Raw genomic sequence first — 18,189 nt, forward strand, 5'->3', positions numbered from 1 at the left:
GTTTGAACAGACTGACTCACTGCCTGCCCTCTGACCTTCGGCAGCCTTTGTTTGCTGTGAAGAAATCTCCGTCTGTCCTGTTCCGTGATACTGGCTCTTACCTAGTCTTCAGGTTACATGTTGGTTGGTTTAGGCGCTGTGCCTGCCGTCCACGTAGGAAAGACGACGTGGAGCTGAGTATGTATCTTAACATGCTCACACAGCTCAGTTGAAACCTGTATTGTCACTTAGACACTTTTTTTTTTTTTTTTTTACACTAATCCACACACTCACATGATCATGGCAGCAGCAGTCTAGCTTTTCCCAGAATCGTGTGAGGCAAATCGTGTCTGAGCTTGCACGTTTGCATTCATATGTTGACATGACGAACAGTATCAGTGGGGTTTTGTGCACTTGTTTGCAATAAGTCGTGCAAGCGCAGCATTTTTAAAGTCATTATACAGTGATTTTTAATTACTTACTTAAGGTCTATACGCTCAACCAAATGTCTGAAGAATCACACCCTTTTCTCAGTGGTGCAGTCAGGCCTCTTCTAATACTTTTTTTTCCCCCCTAATGTTTCTAATTGTCCTAGCATGTCTTGTTCAGTCAGCTCATGCAAGAAAACAAAAAGTGCAGCTAACTGTTTGGTAAGGCCTGTTTTATGTGTGTTTGTCTGGCAGTGCTTGTGCAGTCTTGGCTGCTTTACAGACAGAAGAGGCCCTACCTCTTTCTGTTCATGCCTGTTCTCCAAGTGGAAGCCCAGAGCTGGTGGATCAACTTGGAAGGGTGTTGGGGGGGATTTCCACCGGGTCCAACCTCATTGAGTCACTCACAGTTAAAATATCCCCTCACTGGAGAAGATGGATACGTGTAAACACACTTGGAGTCACATCTTTGCGGTGTTGGTTCGTGATGAATGCATACACAACTGCGTCACGCTGACATCGGCCAGCGCATGCGTGCGCTCACGGACCGCATTGCACAATCATCACGCTGCCTCACACACACGCATACTGCTACGAGGACTCATGACTGATTACAACAAAAGTGTGAAGCTGAGAGTTTTGTAAGAGAAAGTAAACTGTGTGGAGCGATAAGGCATTTCTCCCCTGCCAAGGTCAGCTAAGAGGCTGCCTGCCACACAACACTACACTCCGCTCCCAATAGACTAGAATCAGTACAAAGTAATAATTTCAGTTTTGTTTGTCTGTGTTTGTTTGGGTTAGCTTTGGCCTTCCAACATTGTAATCGTGCCAGGTGCTTTAGTGTGAATGATGCATCCACAACAAACATTTTTTGAATACATGACATGACTTGTTGATGTTTCCCAGGCCTTAAGGTCATAGATATCATCATAAAAGCAGGAAGTGTCAACCATTAATGGTGATTTATGTGCCAGAAGGCATTAATATGTGCTGCTATTAGCCCTTTAGCAATGAACGTGTGTGGCAGTTGCAGACTGCCGGCCTTGGCAAGAACCTCACAAAAACATCTCAGCAGACGCTTCCCTCAGACTAGAAAAGGAACTAAGCATTTACCAAGCTGCGTTCAGAGGCCCTTTATTACTGGCAGGACACGGGGCAGTGTAACCCGCTGGGAAAGCACAGAGACCCCCCCCTCAAAAAAAAAAAAAAAAAAAAAAAAAAAAATGGAATACCTCCAGCTGAGCCCCTGATGATGATTTGTATTGATGCCAAAGGGGCCTCTTGCCCGCCGCATGCCTGGTATGGGCAGAGATGTTGGCCTGGTGCCAGTTAATTAAAGGCCATGCCAGGACCGTTACAGTAAGGAGGAACAAGGGGTTCTGTTTTTCCTGACCCCACCACTAACACTGTTCTTCCTCACAGTGCGATTAGACTGGCACCCATAGCAGATCAAATGGTGTGTGTGTGTGTGTGTGTGTGTTATTGTTTGTATGCTTGCGTTCATGTGATGGGAATGCTCTAGTCTTTGGTCAGATAATGGAGCCCGCAATTAACGTATAGGATTCAAGAATGTTGCCTCCTAATGTGTGTGTTTCTCCCATTTCATTTGAGGATGACAGTAACTGGGCTTCCCTTTCAGTTTTGAACCCCCGTGCAGGTTTACCCTTTGCTCTTCCACGAATGTGTTATTGTAAACAAGAGGCATGGAGTTTGACCATGGAGAATGCAGCAGCACGGTAGCTAGTCTTTAGAGATAAACTCTGGCCTCCGGGCCCTCACAGTGTGGAAACCCACTGGCCCACTAACTCTGCATCGACAACACACACACACACGCTGTTTCATCCTGTATTTATGCATGCTACTTCAATTCTGTTTGTTTACAACACATGTTCAAGTCACTGTGTCTGTGTGTGTGTTTGTATCTGTGTATGTGGGTGCGCATGTGTCTCAGCAGTGATTTATGCCCCTGCGGCGCTCTTGCTTTACTCGATCCTCTTTAGAACTCCACAGCAGACTTCTCTGATGCAACTCCGGCCTGTCACGTCCTGTCGTAGCTTCACATGGGCTTGAACAGGAATTATCTTGCTTTTTTTTTTTTCGTTAAATGGAACAAACACAATGGAAGGAACGGTAGCAAAATAGAAGGAAGAGGGATTAAGTTGTACAGTGTTAACATGGCACCTGCGGGAGGTCACCTGGTCTTTCCAATGCACTCCCTTGGGGATTCCTCACATTCCTGAGCTGTATAAAGATATCTCTCTGAGGAAGCTGGAGATAGGGGGCTCTGTGTGTGTGTGTATGTGTGTGTGTGTGTTTGGCGTTTCAGTGTGCTGGCATGCATGCCAGGGCCGCTTCATATGAATCATCTTATTTGAGCTCATTGTTGAAAGGAGTTAGAGATTATGAAGAACTGACCTCTCTATACTTGCAGGATTGTAAAAATATACGAATAATCAATAAGTCACTTACCTGTTTGTGTATGCTGTTATTCATGTGGTGGGAAATTCTATTACTTAAAGGTGATATGTGTAGCATTACAATATACACTGTAAACAAGGACAGAGTGGAGATGAGTGGCAACCTCTACAAGCCTCTACCCTGCATTTTGCACAAAATCTGCGATCTTGTTGTAGGGCACCATGGGATATTGCTTTATGGCACAAATTAGTAAGAAGACTGCTGTTCTTCCAGTGTCACAATTTCTTGCCATGGCACATGGAGTAACAAGTGACGGGCTGATGGCAAAACTCCTGCCTGGGTTTGCCATCTTCATTAAAGTGAAAGGGAAAACACATGCAAATGGGACGCTGCCATTCATTGGTTGGCAGGACAAGTCAAGCAGCTTTTCTTTGCAACAGCAGGCTGTGGCCTTACGGGAAATGTGGCATTTTGACACTAGCACAAACAAGAGTCTTCTCTAGCGTGGTTAGCGTGGTTGTTTTTTTTTTTTTGTTTCCAGTTATTATACCCAGATATCACAGTTAATTTGACAATGGATGACACACAGCACCTTTTAATGACATAGTTTCATAATGCATGTGTGCGTGGAGCGCAGCCAAGATGGCTAAGCTCACCTGTGCTCAGGAGACACACAGTAACTATGGAGGGCAGGCAAACAGGTTTGAGAAACGTGCTCATAGGGTTTCACTTTACTGCTGTCATGGCGGGAAGCAGTCAGTCAGGCTGCCCTCCTCAACATCGTCTCATGTCATACCAGAGCCCCACTGAAATATATCAGTCAGCCAGTATTATCAGCCGATATTGGCCGATCACAAATATATCAGAATCATATTGGTATCAGTGTATTTGTTGAGAAAAAGGTGCTTTTTTTTTAAAAAAAAAATGTGTATTTGATCCTGTATATCAGTGGTTCCCAAACCAGTCCTCAAGGCCCCGCTGTCCTGCAGGTTTTTGTCCCAGCTCTGCTCTTGCACACCTGACCCAATCAAAGCCCATGCACCTTCATGCATGCCCTGTTCAGGTAGATGTGTTTCAGCCAATCAGCATGAAGCCCTTAAATGGATCAGGTGTGAAAGAGTAGTGCTGAAACTAAAACCTGCAGGGCAGGGAGCCTTGAGGCCTTGTTTGGGAACCAGTGTATGTCAGGAACATTGTATGATAATGTTTAATATTCTTTAATAAAGTTATTTGTTTAAAAAAGTGGCCTTCTGCATAACTTAGTATAGGCTGATTGGTGCAAAATTACTGCACAATCCACATAGAAAAGGTCTTTTTTCTTTCCAGCTCAAAAATTGACAATATCGGCTGCCATATTGATAGTCTATGGATTTTTCCCCTCTAAAATTGCTATCATTATTGGTCTCAAAAATCCCATATCGGTCAGACACTAAATTCATACCAACTCGCTCAGATAGACAAAAATGATTTCTTAGCTGAAAGATGTTTTTAATTACTCAGCCCTGAACAGTCACTCAGTGTGTTGGTTTACAGAGATATGATCAGCACAGACTGCTATTGAATGTTTTTTTAATATCAGGACTTAAAGTCGGGATATCAGACAGACCCAAGAGATGTCAAATTAGCCACAGTGGTTTAAATGTATTACCCTAAAACGTCAGCTTGTGACCCATTTGTTTCTAATATTTTCAGTGGGGTGTCTGAGACTTGATAAATGTTTGTGTGATTCCCAGTGCTTCGTCGTGGTAGGCTGCTCTCACTCCTGTGGCCTGTTTCCCTCACTGAGGCATAAGCTCAAAATGGCCACTGTGGGAATAAGGTCTGTAGTTAGAGAAGTTGACTTCCTGCAGAACAAACAACTTCACAGCCGCTTGTGTAAAATCACAAGGCTCCACAAGCGCTTGATAAGACTTTATTCCAACAGACACCACACCTTATTCTTGGAGTAGATCAGGTTCAGGTCACTCAAAAGGTGGAAGAGGTGTACTAAGTGCCAATATGCCCTCTGGTTCTTCTTGTATAATTATGCTGGGGTTACATTTCAATAAGCTCCTTGTGGTCATTGTCATGCTTTGTCATGTTTGGTCTCAGTGATACCAAGCCAAGCACGATGGCCACCAGCAATAGTTATTATTCATGAAATCATAGATCATTTTATTGTCCAGAGATGCAGATACTTTACATTAGCTTTGCACACACCACGCAGGTTGCTGTCACCCAAGAAAAATAATTGCAAACACACTGTGGCAAGCCCACAAAGACACTGATAAATGTGAGCATGGAAAGTTTTGTGAGTCATCAATCAGTACAATTGTGGCTGTCAAATTAATCTGTTATGGATTCATGGGGATTACTCTGGACTGTAGAGATTTATAGAACTAAAGTGAGGATTTGGGAGGTTAACTCGAATAGTGTGGCATAGTTTTAGCATCGTTGGAGTCAAGATAGTCCCAATGCCAATCGTTGACATGCAGTTTCCTATTCCAGAACGCACTGTTCTCTCTAAGCCCGTTCAAGGACCGGCGATTTGATAAGCCTTCACTCAGCAACACCAACACCAACTGTTGTTTTAGTGCCTAGTGGTGCTGTTTTACAATGTACCTTTTCATTATCCTGAAAAGGTAAAATTTAAGGTGAATTAGTCGGCCTCTCACTCCATCTCACTTTGATTTCTGCAGTTACAGACACGGCCTGCAACACCTTTGGTGATTGTCTGCCGTTTTTGTTGTTTACATGATAGACCATTTAGCTTAGATTTGGGATATTACGACAGTTTTCTATCTAATCTCTCACTTTTCACAACAGTTTGTCGAGCACTTTACCCCGGGTTCATCCAGTCTGTTTACTAGTGTCTTCTGACACTTCTGTTACAAGTTGTACTGATGGGAATGTGGGGCAGTTTCACTCAATCTATTATCCTGTCTAATATGAGCCTGCAGCAAAGGGGCTTCACCCTGTGGTCCCTCTGTGTATGTCTTTAAAACTGAAAACAGCCCTATGTTTCCTCAGTCCCATGTTTCCTCAACATAAAAAGTAATTAAGAACTTTTGTTTTTGTTATATAACAGAAATCTGCATAGTCTGATGCATTGCATGCTCAGAAAGTAAAATCTGAAATGGTATTAATGGCCAAGATGTTTCCAAAGATACCGTCTTGCTCAAACGCAGTTTTTATTAACATTACAAAACATTACAAAAGTTGACATTGGCCACATCATACATGTTAGCAACTTGCACAATCCTATAGTCCCTGCATAAACAGAAGAACTATAGGGCCCCGGGGACGTATGGATGCATTCTCTAGCCAAGCAGTACATGTGCAGACCTGAATATTTTACATTCTCTTACACACTCTTTAATGGGATTTGATTCATTGCTCATGGCAAAGCCTATCAAGTGAGGCCTGGTTGCCATGGAGTTGGCACTGACTTTTAAAACAGTGGGCCCGCTCACTCCTGACCTTTTTAGGTGTGCGTGATTAGTGAGGTGACAGGTGAACGCGGTGAGGAGGTTCAGAATGAAATTGGTGTAACGACCTTAAAGGGTGACGTGTGCGTGTGCATGCACCGCTTCATGTATGTTTGCATGTGTTTTTGGGGGATTACGATAAGGTGTGTGTGCTGGTTGTGTTGTCTGACGGTGAAATTGAGTGTGACACTGTGGGCCAGACATCTGCAGATATATCAGTTACCCGGCCTGTTATCCTTGTCACACCACACTTCTTTCTTCCTTCTTTTCAGCTCTGACGAATGGATGTTTATATTGAACTCATTGAAAACCAAGAGTTGTGAAGAGCTCGGTGGAGCACGCGTCCTTTGATGTGAACCTGTTAACACGCATGCGCTTGCGGGCAGGTGTGCATCCATATACACACACACACATGCACCCGCGATCACAACAGGCACATCGAGCCTGCAGCCCTTTTCCCACTGTCACCAGGCTGCGTTCACTCGGGTTTGTGCTGCTCGGAGAGGCTTAAGCACCTGGCAGACGGCACCCTGAGAGTCGGAGAGAATGTCTCTGCATGGCTGTCTGCCTGGCAGTGCAAAACAAGAGAAAAGGGGCAAGTTAGGGCAGGGACAGCATGGGGTGTGTGGGGGTATGTGTGTCTGTGTAATCCCCATCAAAAGTCCCTCCAGTCGCAGCATGAATCCTTCAGTTTGTCCGTGTTTGTGTGTGTATGTGTGTGGATCTCTATTTGAAGCCACTGCCTACACACCTGACACTTTATCTTCAGTGCTGACTCTGGGCTAAGACTCATACTCTGATACGCCCTTCATTATCCGCCATTTGGCTCAAAAATGATATCTTGGCTCTGAGACCTTCGTAATCTTTTCACAGCCTTGTTACTCTACCTAAATCAGTTCAGGTAATGCAGTGCGAGGAGAAATTGCTAAAATATTATGTGTTGTTGTCAGAAAGCTTTGCCATAGTTGCGTTTGACAAACTCTCTTCATTGCCATCTGTTCCACGGGTTGTATTTGTTTACAGTGATGAGGCAAGCCGAACTCCCGAATTCTTCTGATCATCGCTCTGTTTACTGAGAGAGAAGTCATATTTTACCAAAACAATACTCGCCAGCAGATGTTTGCTTACTTAAAATGTTCCACTTCAAATCCACTATTATTTAAATGTCAGAAAAACTAATCATAATTCCCCTTTTAATCTGACTTTTTCCATGTTGTTTTTCCTCATGGGAGGCAGAAATCTTGCATGTTGGTGACTTTAAGCTGCACAAACAGTATAGCGTCCATTAGATTTGGCATGTTGATCCAAATCCTTGTTGTAAACATCAGGATGGGATTCGTACACAGCCTGTTAATACCCCCAGCTTTGTCATAGTCCAGCAGTGACAGATGGTGTATTTAATATCTCAGAGATTAATATGGACACAATTACAGTGTGATCACACGGCCAGTGGTAATGTGGGTCCCTCGTTATCAAACATGGAAGTCACCCTCCCCCTAACTTTAGGCCTCTCCAATCAAGTGTGTGCCTGTAGGCTTGCAACATGTTGTCCTGTTCTTATTACGTGTACCCATGCGTACTAATTTTTCGTTCCTGTTTTGTATCCATGAAGCGTTTGCTTTAGCAATGGGCTCTGTGGAAATAATATTCATACGGCAATCGAGCGTCATTTTCTGCCCGTTGTTAGGTACTGTAAATGGCAGCTGGCAACACATGTGATTCATTTCTTTTCAGTCTGCTTTTGTCTGAGTCATTCAGTAAGATCATGGCTATGGGAATGTTTTCCATTTGTTCAGATGTCATACATTCCATGTCATGTCTGCTCAGCGCACCAGGAAGTGAAAAAAAAAACCTCTGCCCCAGATGAGTTAGAGGTGTCCTAACGCAAAGATGGGAAAAGAGAAATGAGTTCTCAGAAGAAGAAGTTCAGCAATTGAAAAACAACTTTGAAGCAAAAGGAAAAGAGAGTTTTCAGGAGTTGTAAAGTTTAGTTTAATTCATTCCTTGACTTATTGTAGGCTCCTGGGAGATCTGTGAGAAATTGAACATTTTCTCTTGTCTTTTTATTCTTGATGCACAGGAGCATTTCTGGTGTCCTGTTTGTACAAATGGAACAGGGAACATTTTTCACATGTGTAACCATATGCGGTGGAGCTGCAGGGCTCTTTTTAAAACATGTTTTTAATCTTGTTTGAGGAATGAATCAATCATTTCAAATCACTTACTCCCCCTTGTGGCAAAAGAATGTAGAAGATGACTTTAATGGAAGTCTCAGGAAGTTGAAGTTACTAGATTTCCATATTGACTTTTAGCACAGACAGCATTGTTAGACCTAACGTGGAGGTGTAATCAGTGGCTTTAATGTCGCTAAAGCAGCGGCTCAAGTGAGAGGGATTCACCCCATTCCCTCTAACTCCCTTTTACTTGAGCCTCAAATCCCTGACAACAGCCTTCGCTTTCTTAGAATGTTTACATGTATGATCTCAGCATGATTTGTGCATTGGCTGACCAATCAGGGTGAGCATGTATACCAATGGGGAGCAGCGGTAGGATGTTGGGTAAATTGGTAAAGGGAGGAGGGAGGGGTGAGGGGGGCGTTGTCAGAGGATTAGTGTCTGAGCTCTGATTGTCTATTGGTGGCCGAGTCCCTGTGCGCTGCACATGGCCCTGCTGCCATGACAAAAACAACTTCATCAAAAACAAGCAAGACTGTGATCCCGTCTTGATCTTCCCGGGATGCTTTTTCTGATCTGTCAGTGTTTTGTTTCTCTTCCTCTTTCCATTTATGCCACTTGGCCATAGCTTTTGCATACCTCTTGGAATACATTATACATTATAAGGAGAAACCATGGTGGTGCTTCTGAGTAACAAACAAAGTCATTTGTACTGCTTTCCAACAACCTTCAAGAGGAAAGGTGAGTGAAGTTTGTTTGTTGATGTGTGGATGCTTTCAATTATCACACAGCAGCATAGTGAATTTGATTTATCACTCCAGCCATTCAAGTACTTCTAAGTGCCCAGGATTGGCAGGGTAAAGTAGTTCATCTAATACAGGCAATAAAATAATCAGTGTGTTGTCATTTATTGTATTGTATTGCCTGTAAAATCCACTGTCATGCTGGTCTGAGATTGCCTAATTATCTGTGATTGCCTGTAATAGATAAGTGACACGAGCCTACACTTCTTCTAAATTTGAATGTTGTGTGTTTATAGATATTTGTAATATTTATAGATGTTGTTTATTTATAGTTGATTATTTATAGATGCCGGTTGTTGGAGTTTCTATGTTTGACCAGATGTGCTGCAGTCAGTCACATAATGCCTATCTCCAGGTTGAATTCTGAACCGCTAATACTGTTACAGAGGAAACGCTGTTAACTATAGCAGTGATCACTGAGCACATGGCTGTCAGAGCTAATTTCAGCATGGTTTTGTACTGACAGCCTCGACAGTACAGTTCACTAGGCGGCTAAATGTAGAGCAGCTGTCACCATTACATAAAAGTCTCTTAGCAGGTTATTAGCCCACTGATCCCAGATTGTGCCCTAGAGGTGTGAGGGCACCACAAGCATGACAGGGTCACATAAAGTGCCAGGTGGCCAGCATGCCATTTAATTACAAACAAAAAGCCTCTGTCATGCTATCTTTTTCTTTTCTTTTTTTCAGTCTTTGTTCTAGGTTAGGTTTCATTACTTGAAATACTTAATAAGTGTTCAGTCAAAATAAATACACTCAATTTTGAGGTTTTTCTTTCATTTTGCATGTTTTAAAAAACCTATAATAAATAATTTATAAATAAGTTAATTCCAATTTTCTTTTTGTAGTGTTTGAAACTCACATTTGACTTAACACAAGTTACATCACATGGCAAATTATTAGTTTCTTTGAGAGTTGCTTGTTTTTATGACATTGTGTTTTAGACTTTTTATAATAATCACATAACAATTTAATGAATGTTCTTTTTCGCTTTTACTTTCACTTATTTAATGTCTGTTTGGCTAGACTAAACGTAATAATAGAGCATATGTTTGTGGTGATGGCTTTTTGATATGATAATCCCCTTTTTAAAAATCACTGTCACAGTCACTGGCGCTTAATCCCATGTTTAAGCATCTCTGGCAGATACCTGGATGTTCTCATCCTGTCCATATGGCTGCCTTATCTGCTGTTACAGTAACACAGTAACATAAAGCTTTGAGCTGATCCAGGCTGATCCCCTCTCCCCTCTTTCTTCCCCTAGCTGCCCCAAAGCAAGATGATGAGCAGAGGGTCCAGGTGCCCCCGTTGTTCCAGGAGAATGTCTTCATTGAGGCCAGCAGGCCCAAATACCTGGAGGACCTTCACACTGAGGCCCAGGAAGGACTGAAGCTGATGCAGCAAGAAGGTACTAAAATCCTGCTTCTATCATACATACAATGTGACAGTTCAGTCTTTATTTCCAGACTGGGAGTGCCTTGCATCAACATGTCAGCATCCGTCTGCATACTGCTAAATATTATGTACACATTCATTCATTTACCAAGCCGCTTAGCCTAATTAGGGCCGTGGGGTGCTGGAGCCTATTGCAGCGCTCATTGGGTGGAAGATTGTTTACACAACAGTGGGAAAAAGTATTTAAATGCTTATAAGTAGTAATACCATAATCTAAAAGTGCTCCATTAAAAGTAAAACCCTTCTGTTTAAAGTGTTAGCAATAGTATGTTCTTAAGTATCAACACTCAAATATCCTTTCTAAATAATGGTCCTTTTCAGACTGTTAAATCATTTGCATTAACCTGTAAGAATCATTCTAATATTGTAGGTTTTATGTTTATGAGCTTTTGTATGTTTTGAATTCTAGACCTTATTCTGCAAAGTAACAGCCATCAGGTAACTGGACTAGAATAAAAAGTGCAATATTTCCCTTGGAAATGTCAAGTGCCTCAAATCATAGTTGCACTTAGTTACTTTCCACCTCTGGGTACACACATGAGGACATGAGCACTAATGAGATTTTTAAAAAATAACTTTATAAATTAATGAAAAGCTTTACTTTCCCCACAGAAACCAACAATGGCGTGTACTTCCAGGATGATGAAAGCACCATTGTAAGTGTAGCATTCCAACATTCCAACATTGCTGTGTTATTGAACACAAAAACATACTTGTATAAACCATTATCCTCTGAAAAATGTATATATATATTTTTCCACTCCTGACAGTCATCGGTGACAGTCCAAGCAGAGGAGGATGGTGGAGGATTTATGACTGACAGCACCATCCCTGATGCCTCCTCTACTGTCTCTACACAGTCGACCGTCTCCACAAGATCTTCCCGTTCTGGAATCTCCAGACAAGGTAGCTCAGTGTAACCACAACCATGAATAAGATGCTTTAGTTGTATCCCCTTCTGTTCCTTATGCAATGTGCTTATTGTAAATGTGTGCGTGTACTTACTGTAAATATTTGACAGGTATGATGAATGTATGGACTAGTTTTTTGTGTATACCTTATATCTTCATGTCTCTATCCTGTTTACACAGGATCGACATTCAGGCCCCTGAACGCTGGCAAGAAGCCAGAGAAGGCCAAGACCAGAAGGAGAAGCAGGAAGACAGTTATGGGGATCCCACATCATGTCCAGAAAGAACTGGGTGTGTAGATAATCTTTTACATGCATTACTTATGAAAGATGTTTCTCTATGAATAGCATGAACTACTTCATGGACTAACTTAGAATGGAAGAGGATGGTAGCATTTGTTAAGTGAATTTTTTATTTTGTTCTTTTTCCATGTACTTTCCATGTCTAGTTTCTTATTTACTCTCCTCCTATGTTCTCTTAGGGCTGGACAGAACAGGCATGACAATTAGTCCAATACTAGATAAGGAACAGCTCCCTAATGGTGAGACCATCAATACCTTCACCACTGATGGCCCACAGCAGGCAGCAGAGCTTCAACAGGGGACCAGTGTCAGCCTTCAGAACATTGAGACCCTTCAGCCTCTCAGCGAAGACCAAGTCCAGCAGTTTAACTCCACTCAGGCTTTCCACAGGGATGACCTGGCCCTGCTGCACCGCTTTGGTCCTGAGCTGTCAGACCAGCAGAGGCCCCATTCCCTCGCTGTCCCCTGGATGACCACTGCCAACAGCCTCCAGCAGCAGCCGCCCAGCCCTGTCATGTCCATGTCCCCACAGGCCACCTACCTGTCAAAAATAATTCCAAATGCCGTGATGCCACCTGCCATTGACGTGGTGGAAATCAGTCGTGGGCGGAGCCGCAACAGTGTCCGTACTGTCAGCAAGAGCAGCCTGCTGCTGGCCAGCCCAGCCTCCTCCCGTGCTTCATCTCGAGCCTCCACCCTCTCCTCTGCCTCCAAACACAAGCCGCCCAAGCTGTCAGACAGCTCGGGTTGGAGCAATTCTGAGTCCTCAGAGACACTGGTGTCTGACTCCTCCACCATCTCCAGCAGCAGCACCCCTAGACAAAAGTCACAGGATGGAGATTTGGGAAGTTCTGCTAAGGAAGATAAAGTCAGTGTCCACTCGTCTATCAGCAAGTCCTCCAAATCCACCTCTAATGGCAAACCCAGGTCCAAAGTAGGTGAGGTAAAGAAAGATGGTGCCTTTGTACGTAGCCTCTCAGTGATGAAGTCAAAGAAAGCTCCTCCTCCTCCAAGCCGTTCTTATTCCCTCCACAATAAAATGAAACGGCGGTCACGTGACCTGGCAGAGGTAAGGGTGATTTCAGGGGAATCCTCTCCCCAAAGCTTGTCATCAGATAAGGAAAGTACAGAAAACAAAATGGTACAGATAAAGGAGGCTGGACCCTCTCCTATGCCCGCCAGGACCATAGACAGCCCTGGCTATTCTGCAGACATCAGTTCAATGGATGACTCCACGGGTTCATCCATCAAATTCCAGCTGCAGACACCAGAGAAAGAGGACTCTGTAAAGCTAGAGGAACCAGGCATCAAAGACACTTCACCTGAGAAGAAGCAAGCACCTCCGGACAATGAGGTAAAGAAAATTGTCTCCCCCTCCAGTGGCTACTCCAGCCAAGATGGCACACCTACTCAACCCTCAAAACAGTCCCATAGGTCCTCTCCGAGGCATAAAAAAGGCATCCTGGTCAAACTGCAGAGCTTATTTCCTAAGTCCAGTCCCGCCCCTACAGTTTCAGCTCCATCCCCTCTTAAACAGCCAGACGTCACTGACAGCAAAAAGTCCACTGAACCTCCCCAGCCTCAACCCAACCCTTCAGTGGACACAGTCACTGCCAGCCCCTCAGTCAAGGCCCTAAGAGAGCTCTTCAACATCCCACCCCCACCCAATGTCCATGCACCGCCACCTCCTCCCCCAGAGGTGTGGGCTCACAACAAACGCACCTTTGAGTTGTTGCTGGGACCTCCAGCCCCAGATAATACTTATGCAATTGTGAAGAAGAATCCAAAGGACAGGAGACAGCAGAGGCAATCTCCTCCAACATCTAAAGAGGGATCTGTAAAAAGCATGTCTGGAGAAAGAAAACAGAAGGATCACACTTCCACAGTGGAGCTGAATTCAGAGGTTCACAAAGAGATCAATGAAAGACTGGCTCATGTAGAGCCGCATGTAGATGTGAAAGAAAATAGCAAAGTCACAGAAAAAGACGAGAAGGTCAGAGTGAGTGAGTTACTAAGTGGGATGTTAATGAAAGTCGCAGAGAAACGTGAGCAGAGGCTAGCAGCAATGCAACAGGACGAGGTCAAACCGGCAACACACAGTAACACTTCAGTTACAGAAGTGAAAACGAAAATGGATACATTACCTGCCATTTCATTAGTACGTGTCTCCCCTGCTCCCTCTCCTCCTCCACCACACCACCCACCTCAGCCCCCCACAAAACAGGACACACATTTAGCTGCCTCAGATGCTGCTTCTGCTGTAACACCACATCTTGTGGTATCCCCCACAAGTGAGTCATTGTGGCCTCCACCACCTCCACCAATGGAACAAGCTTCCGGGATCCTTGGCGGGAATGATGTAATGGATTTTCCCCTTCCACCTCCCCCATTATTTAGTGTGGAGGGGTTAGTTATACCAGTTCAGGTCCCACCAGAGCAGCATATTCCCAGTACAGCTGTTTTACAAGACTCAAACAGTGAGCAGCTTAACTCTGCTTGTACAATCACATCTGTTGCATCAGTGGTCAATGCAGAATGTCTTAGGGTGGCTGCAGGAACTCTCCCCAGTGGGGACAAGCCTGCTGCATCAGAGGAGGTAGTTAGTGCTGCACAACCACCACCACCTGCACCCAAAATGTATCTTATGTCCCAAGGAATTCCTCCTCCACCTCCAAGTATCCCCCCACCACCGCCCTTCGCAGCTCCAACAGCACCAGTAAAGGAGGGTTCACCTCCAGCACCTAAAGAAGTCTCCCCACCACCACCACCTAAAGAAGTCTCCCCACCACCACCACCTAAAGAGGTCTCCCCTCCACCACCACCTAAAGACGTCTCCCCTCCAGCACCTAAAGAAGTCTCCCCACCACCACCAAAAGAGGTCTCCCCTCCACCACCACCTAAAGAGGTCTCCCCTCCACCACCACCTAAAGACGTCTCCCCTGCAGCATCTCAAGAAGTCTCCCCTCCACCACCACCACCAAAAGAGGTCTCCCCTCCACCACCACCGAAAGAAGTCTCCCCACCACCACCTAAAGAGGTCTCCCCTCCACCACCACCTAAAGACGTCTCCCCTACAGCATCTCAAGAAGTCTCTCCTCCACCACCACCTAAAGAAGTCTCCCCACCACCACCAAAAGAGGTCTCCCCTCCACCACCACCGAAAGAAGTCTCTCCACCACCACCAAAAGAGGTCTCCCCTCCACCACCACCGAAAGACGTCTCCCCACCACCACCGAAAGAGGTCTCCCCTCCACCACCACCAAAAGAGGTCTCCACACCACCACCACCGAAAGAAATCTCCCCACCTCCACCAAAAGAGGTCTCCCCTCCACCTCCTGTAGAGGTCTCCTCTCCACTACCTAAAGAAGTCTCCACACCACTACCACCAAAGGAGGTCTCCCCACCATCTGCTGAAGAAGTTGCCCTTCTACTCTCCCAAGAGCCAGCTTCCTCATCAGTTAGCATACTCTTGCCACCACAGAGTATTCCACCACCTCCTCCCTCAGAGCCTCCACAAACTGATGATAGCCATCCAGCAGCTCAGGAGCCCTCTCCACCACCACCTTCTGAAATCCCTATTTTACCCTCTCTTGAGACCTCCCATGCACCACAAATGACTCAAGAACACACCCCTCCTCCACCTATAAACATTCTCTCTCCTCCTCCTCTACCTGTCCAAGCTCCTGCTAACACTGAGCACCAAACTGCTCTACTGGATGCAGAGAACCGAAGCCAAGAGCAGACCTCTCCCCTTGCCCCACAAGAGGAGGCCACTCCCATGACTACCTCCCTTCTGGAGGTGGTCAAGCTGAAGTCAGTCAATAGCAGTCCTGACCCTATCAAACCTCAGGACCAAACCCAGCCTGAGGTCATTATGAGGACCCAGAATCCCAGTAATCAGGGTCAAGCTCCATCTGCTGCTGGTGAGGCTCCTCAAAAACCCATCAGAAGATCTCTGATCATAACTTCTCCGACATCCACATCTCCACCAGCCATAGTCACTTCACAACCTACCATTTCAAAGTCCCAGACCACCATGGTACTGCCCACCTCTTCATCCACAGTTATCTCCCCTACAAAGAAGTCTCCTCCTGCCATATCCTCCTCTCCCTCCATGAACCTGCAGGAGGCCATCCGCTTGAGGACAGCAGCAAGATCAAAGGATGGACCTACTTCTCGCCTCAGTTTGCCGTCTCCAACATCACCACTAGGTGGAGATTTCCGCAAATCCCCTTCCAGCACTGCCAGCTTTATCTTTTCAAAAAGTACCAAAAAGGTGGTGATTGAGACTGTGACCTCACCCGAGGCTAATTCAAACAACCAGAAGAACCTAGTGGCTGAGCTTTCCTCTGTAACAAAGTCAGCAAATGAAACAGAGTTACTGAAGAAGGGAGCCAAGGTGCCACCACCTGTAGCAAAGAAACCCAAACCAAAGGCCAAAGAAATAGAGAGCAGTGTGGAGACTGAGCAAATGCAGACTGCTGGACAGGAAGCACAGCCAGAGAGCACCAAGGGTAAGACGTTATCTACTATAGTCAATACACATAACCCTTAGACTTTGATGCATGACTGAAGAGGTGATGTAGCTGACAGACTCACTTTTTGTGAGTGTAACTCAGGTTCAGATAGGCCATTTGAATATATTACCCCTCGTCTCTCCAACACACTAAATTAAATTCTGCCATCTTTCCTCAACCTCAGGTACTCCAGAGAAACCAAATGGGACTGCAGGTAGCGCCGAGGGAGGACAGACGTCAACATGATTGGAAAGACTGAAGAAGACCTGGGAATAGTTAACATGGGAAGGACTTTACTGCAAGTTGAAGTGTGTATGTATGAGAGAGAGAAAAAGCCAAAGTTGGATGGAGAAGATGGTTATTTTTTGAAGAATTTGGGGTTTTAAAGAGAGATTCTCTGAATTTGATGTTAATGGTGTGGGTCTTAAATTTCTCAAGTACTCGTTTTGTATTATATTAAGAGTAAATATATTTTCTTTGCCAGAGGGTCTGATGAACTTTACCTTTGTAGTGCTGGTTCATGGTGGTCCACTGTAAGAGATGAGGATATATCACCCTCTAGTGTCAAATAATGATTGTACCACTACTTTTCCTGCTGAGTGGAGCAAGGAGCAAGCTGAATGCTTCTAGTTAGTACTTCTGACCATGGGAGTTATGAGCGCTCATCTGTAAATATAACTGAAAGTTGTATATTTAATATATCCAGTCATTATGGATGTGCGCTGTGGAATTCTGTTCTGTATTTTCCCAGAGGTGGGAATATACCCATTTATGTTTGTTAAAAATATATTTACCATAAGTTATTTTTCCCTTTATGTTCAATTCTATTGGGGATTATAAGAAAGTAAGGCCCTCATGATGTCCAAATTTATTGGGGTGTTTTATCAAAAATCCCACATCAGTGTCATGTCAAACTCTTTGAAGATCCAATCAAGAATTTAATATTTCTTTTAATATTTAAATTGATGAGCTTAGCTCTTTATGTAAATCAGTGTCACGAAAAATCTGATGAACCATGATTTTGAGGCACATTTTCTGTTGCTTTTAGTTACTGTTAATTGAGAGCTTTGTTTTACATTACAGTTATAAAGATCATTGGTCAAAGTCTGGAAGAACCTTCTGTGGAATTGTAATATATTTCAAACTGGTTTCAGTGATTGAGATCTAATAAATATGTATTATGTGTAATAAACAGAATAAACATTTACCAAGAGAGAAAAATGCCAGTGACTGAGTGGCTTTCAAGTCGAGGATCCTTGGTCTTTTTCTCCAACTGTTCTAATCCAGTGTTCCTCTATTTCTTTACTGGCCTTTGCATACATTTGCGCAGACCCTGTTCCCCATTTTAATATAATAATAATAAATATAAAAATAATATAATTTCCCGGTAGTCTGGAACCAAAATCTTTAAATCTAGATAACACATTAAGTCTGAAATAAATAAATAAATAAATAAATAATGAAAAAATAATAATGGAAAATGAGTAGAAACCCTATCAAGATGAAGTTAAATTGAACTCTAAGGCCAGAGATGAATTTCTACACTATGAGTCATGATAAAGTCGGTTAAACAGCAAAACATGCCTATCAAATAAAATGGGCCTTTTTTTTAAACAAGCAATATACATTTTTTAAATGTTTGACCTACTTTTTAGACAAGTCTCAGTGAGTTCCAGACAGCATGGACTCAAATTTTGGTACAAATACAACGTAAAATCCACATTCAAACATGGACC

At 43.9% G+C, this 18,189-nt stretch overlaps 1 protein-coding gene across 4 annotated transcripts in view; it reads left to right on the plus strand.

Moving 5' to 3' along the window:
* Window positions 1-17,667, plus strand: part of LOC115354278 (uncharacterized protein KIAA1522 homolog) — a 26,897-nt gene extending 9,230 nt beyond the window's left edge. Inside the window, exons 3-9 of one of the 4 annotated variants that reach the window (XM_030044593.1) lie at window positions 10,533-10,676; window positions 11,336-11,379; window positions 11,494-11,629; window positions 11,815-11,925; window positions 12,116-14,892; window positions 14,923-16,450; window positions 16,638-17,667. In XM_030044593.1, the coding sequence (XP_029900453.1) occupies window positions 10,533-10,676; window positions 11,336-11,379; window positions 11,494-11,629; window positions 11,815-11,925; window positions 12,116-14,892; window positions 14,923-16,450; window positions 16,638-16,699 (4,802 nt within the window). In that variant the 3' untranslated portion in view covers window positions 16,700-17,667. Of the gene's footprint in view, window positions 1-10,532; window positions 10,677-11,335; window positions 11,380-11,493; window positions 11,630-11,814; window positions 11,926-12,115; window positions 16,451-16,637 lie in introns of all 4 variants that reach the window. The other 3 variants (XM_030044595.1, XM_030044594.1, XM_030044592.1) reach the window with 3 other exon arrangements.
* The last annotated feature ends 522 nt before the right edge of the window (window positions 17,668-18,189 follow it).

The sequence above is a fragment of the Myripristis murdjan genome, chromosome 22, assembly GCF_902150065.1.
Source record: "Myripristis murdjan chromosome 22, fMyrMur1.1, whole genome shotgun sequence".
Classification (NCBI taxonomy): Eukaryota; Metazoa; Chordata; class Actinopteri; order Holocentriformes; family Holocentridae; genus Myripristis; species Myripristis murdjan.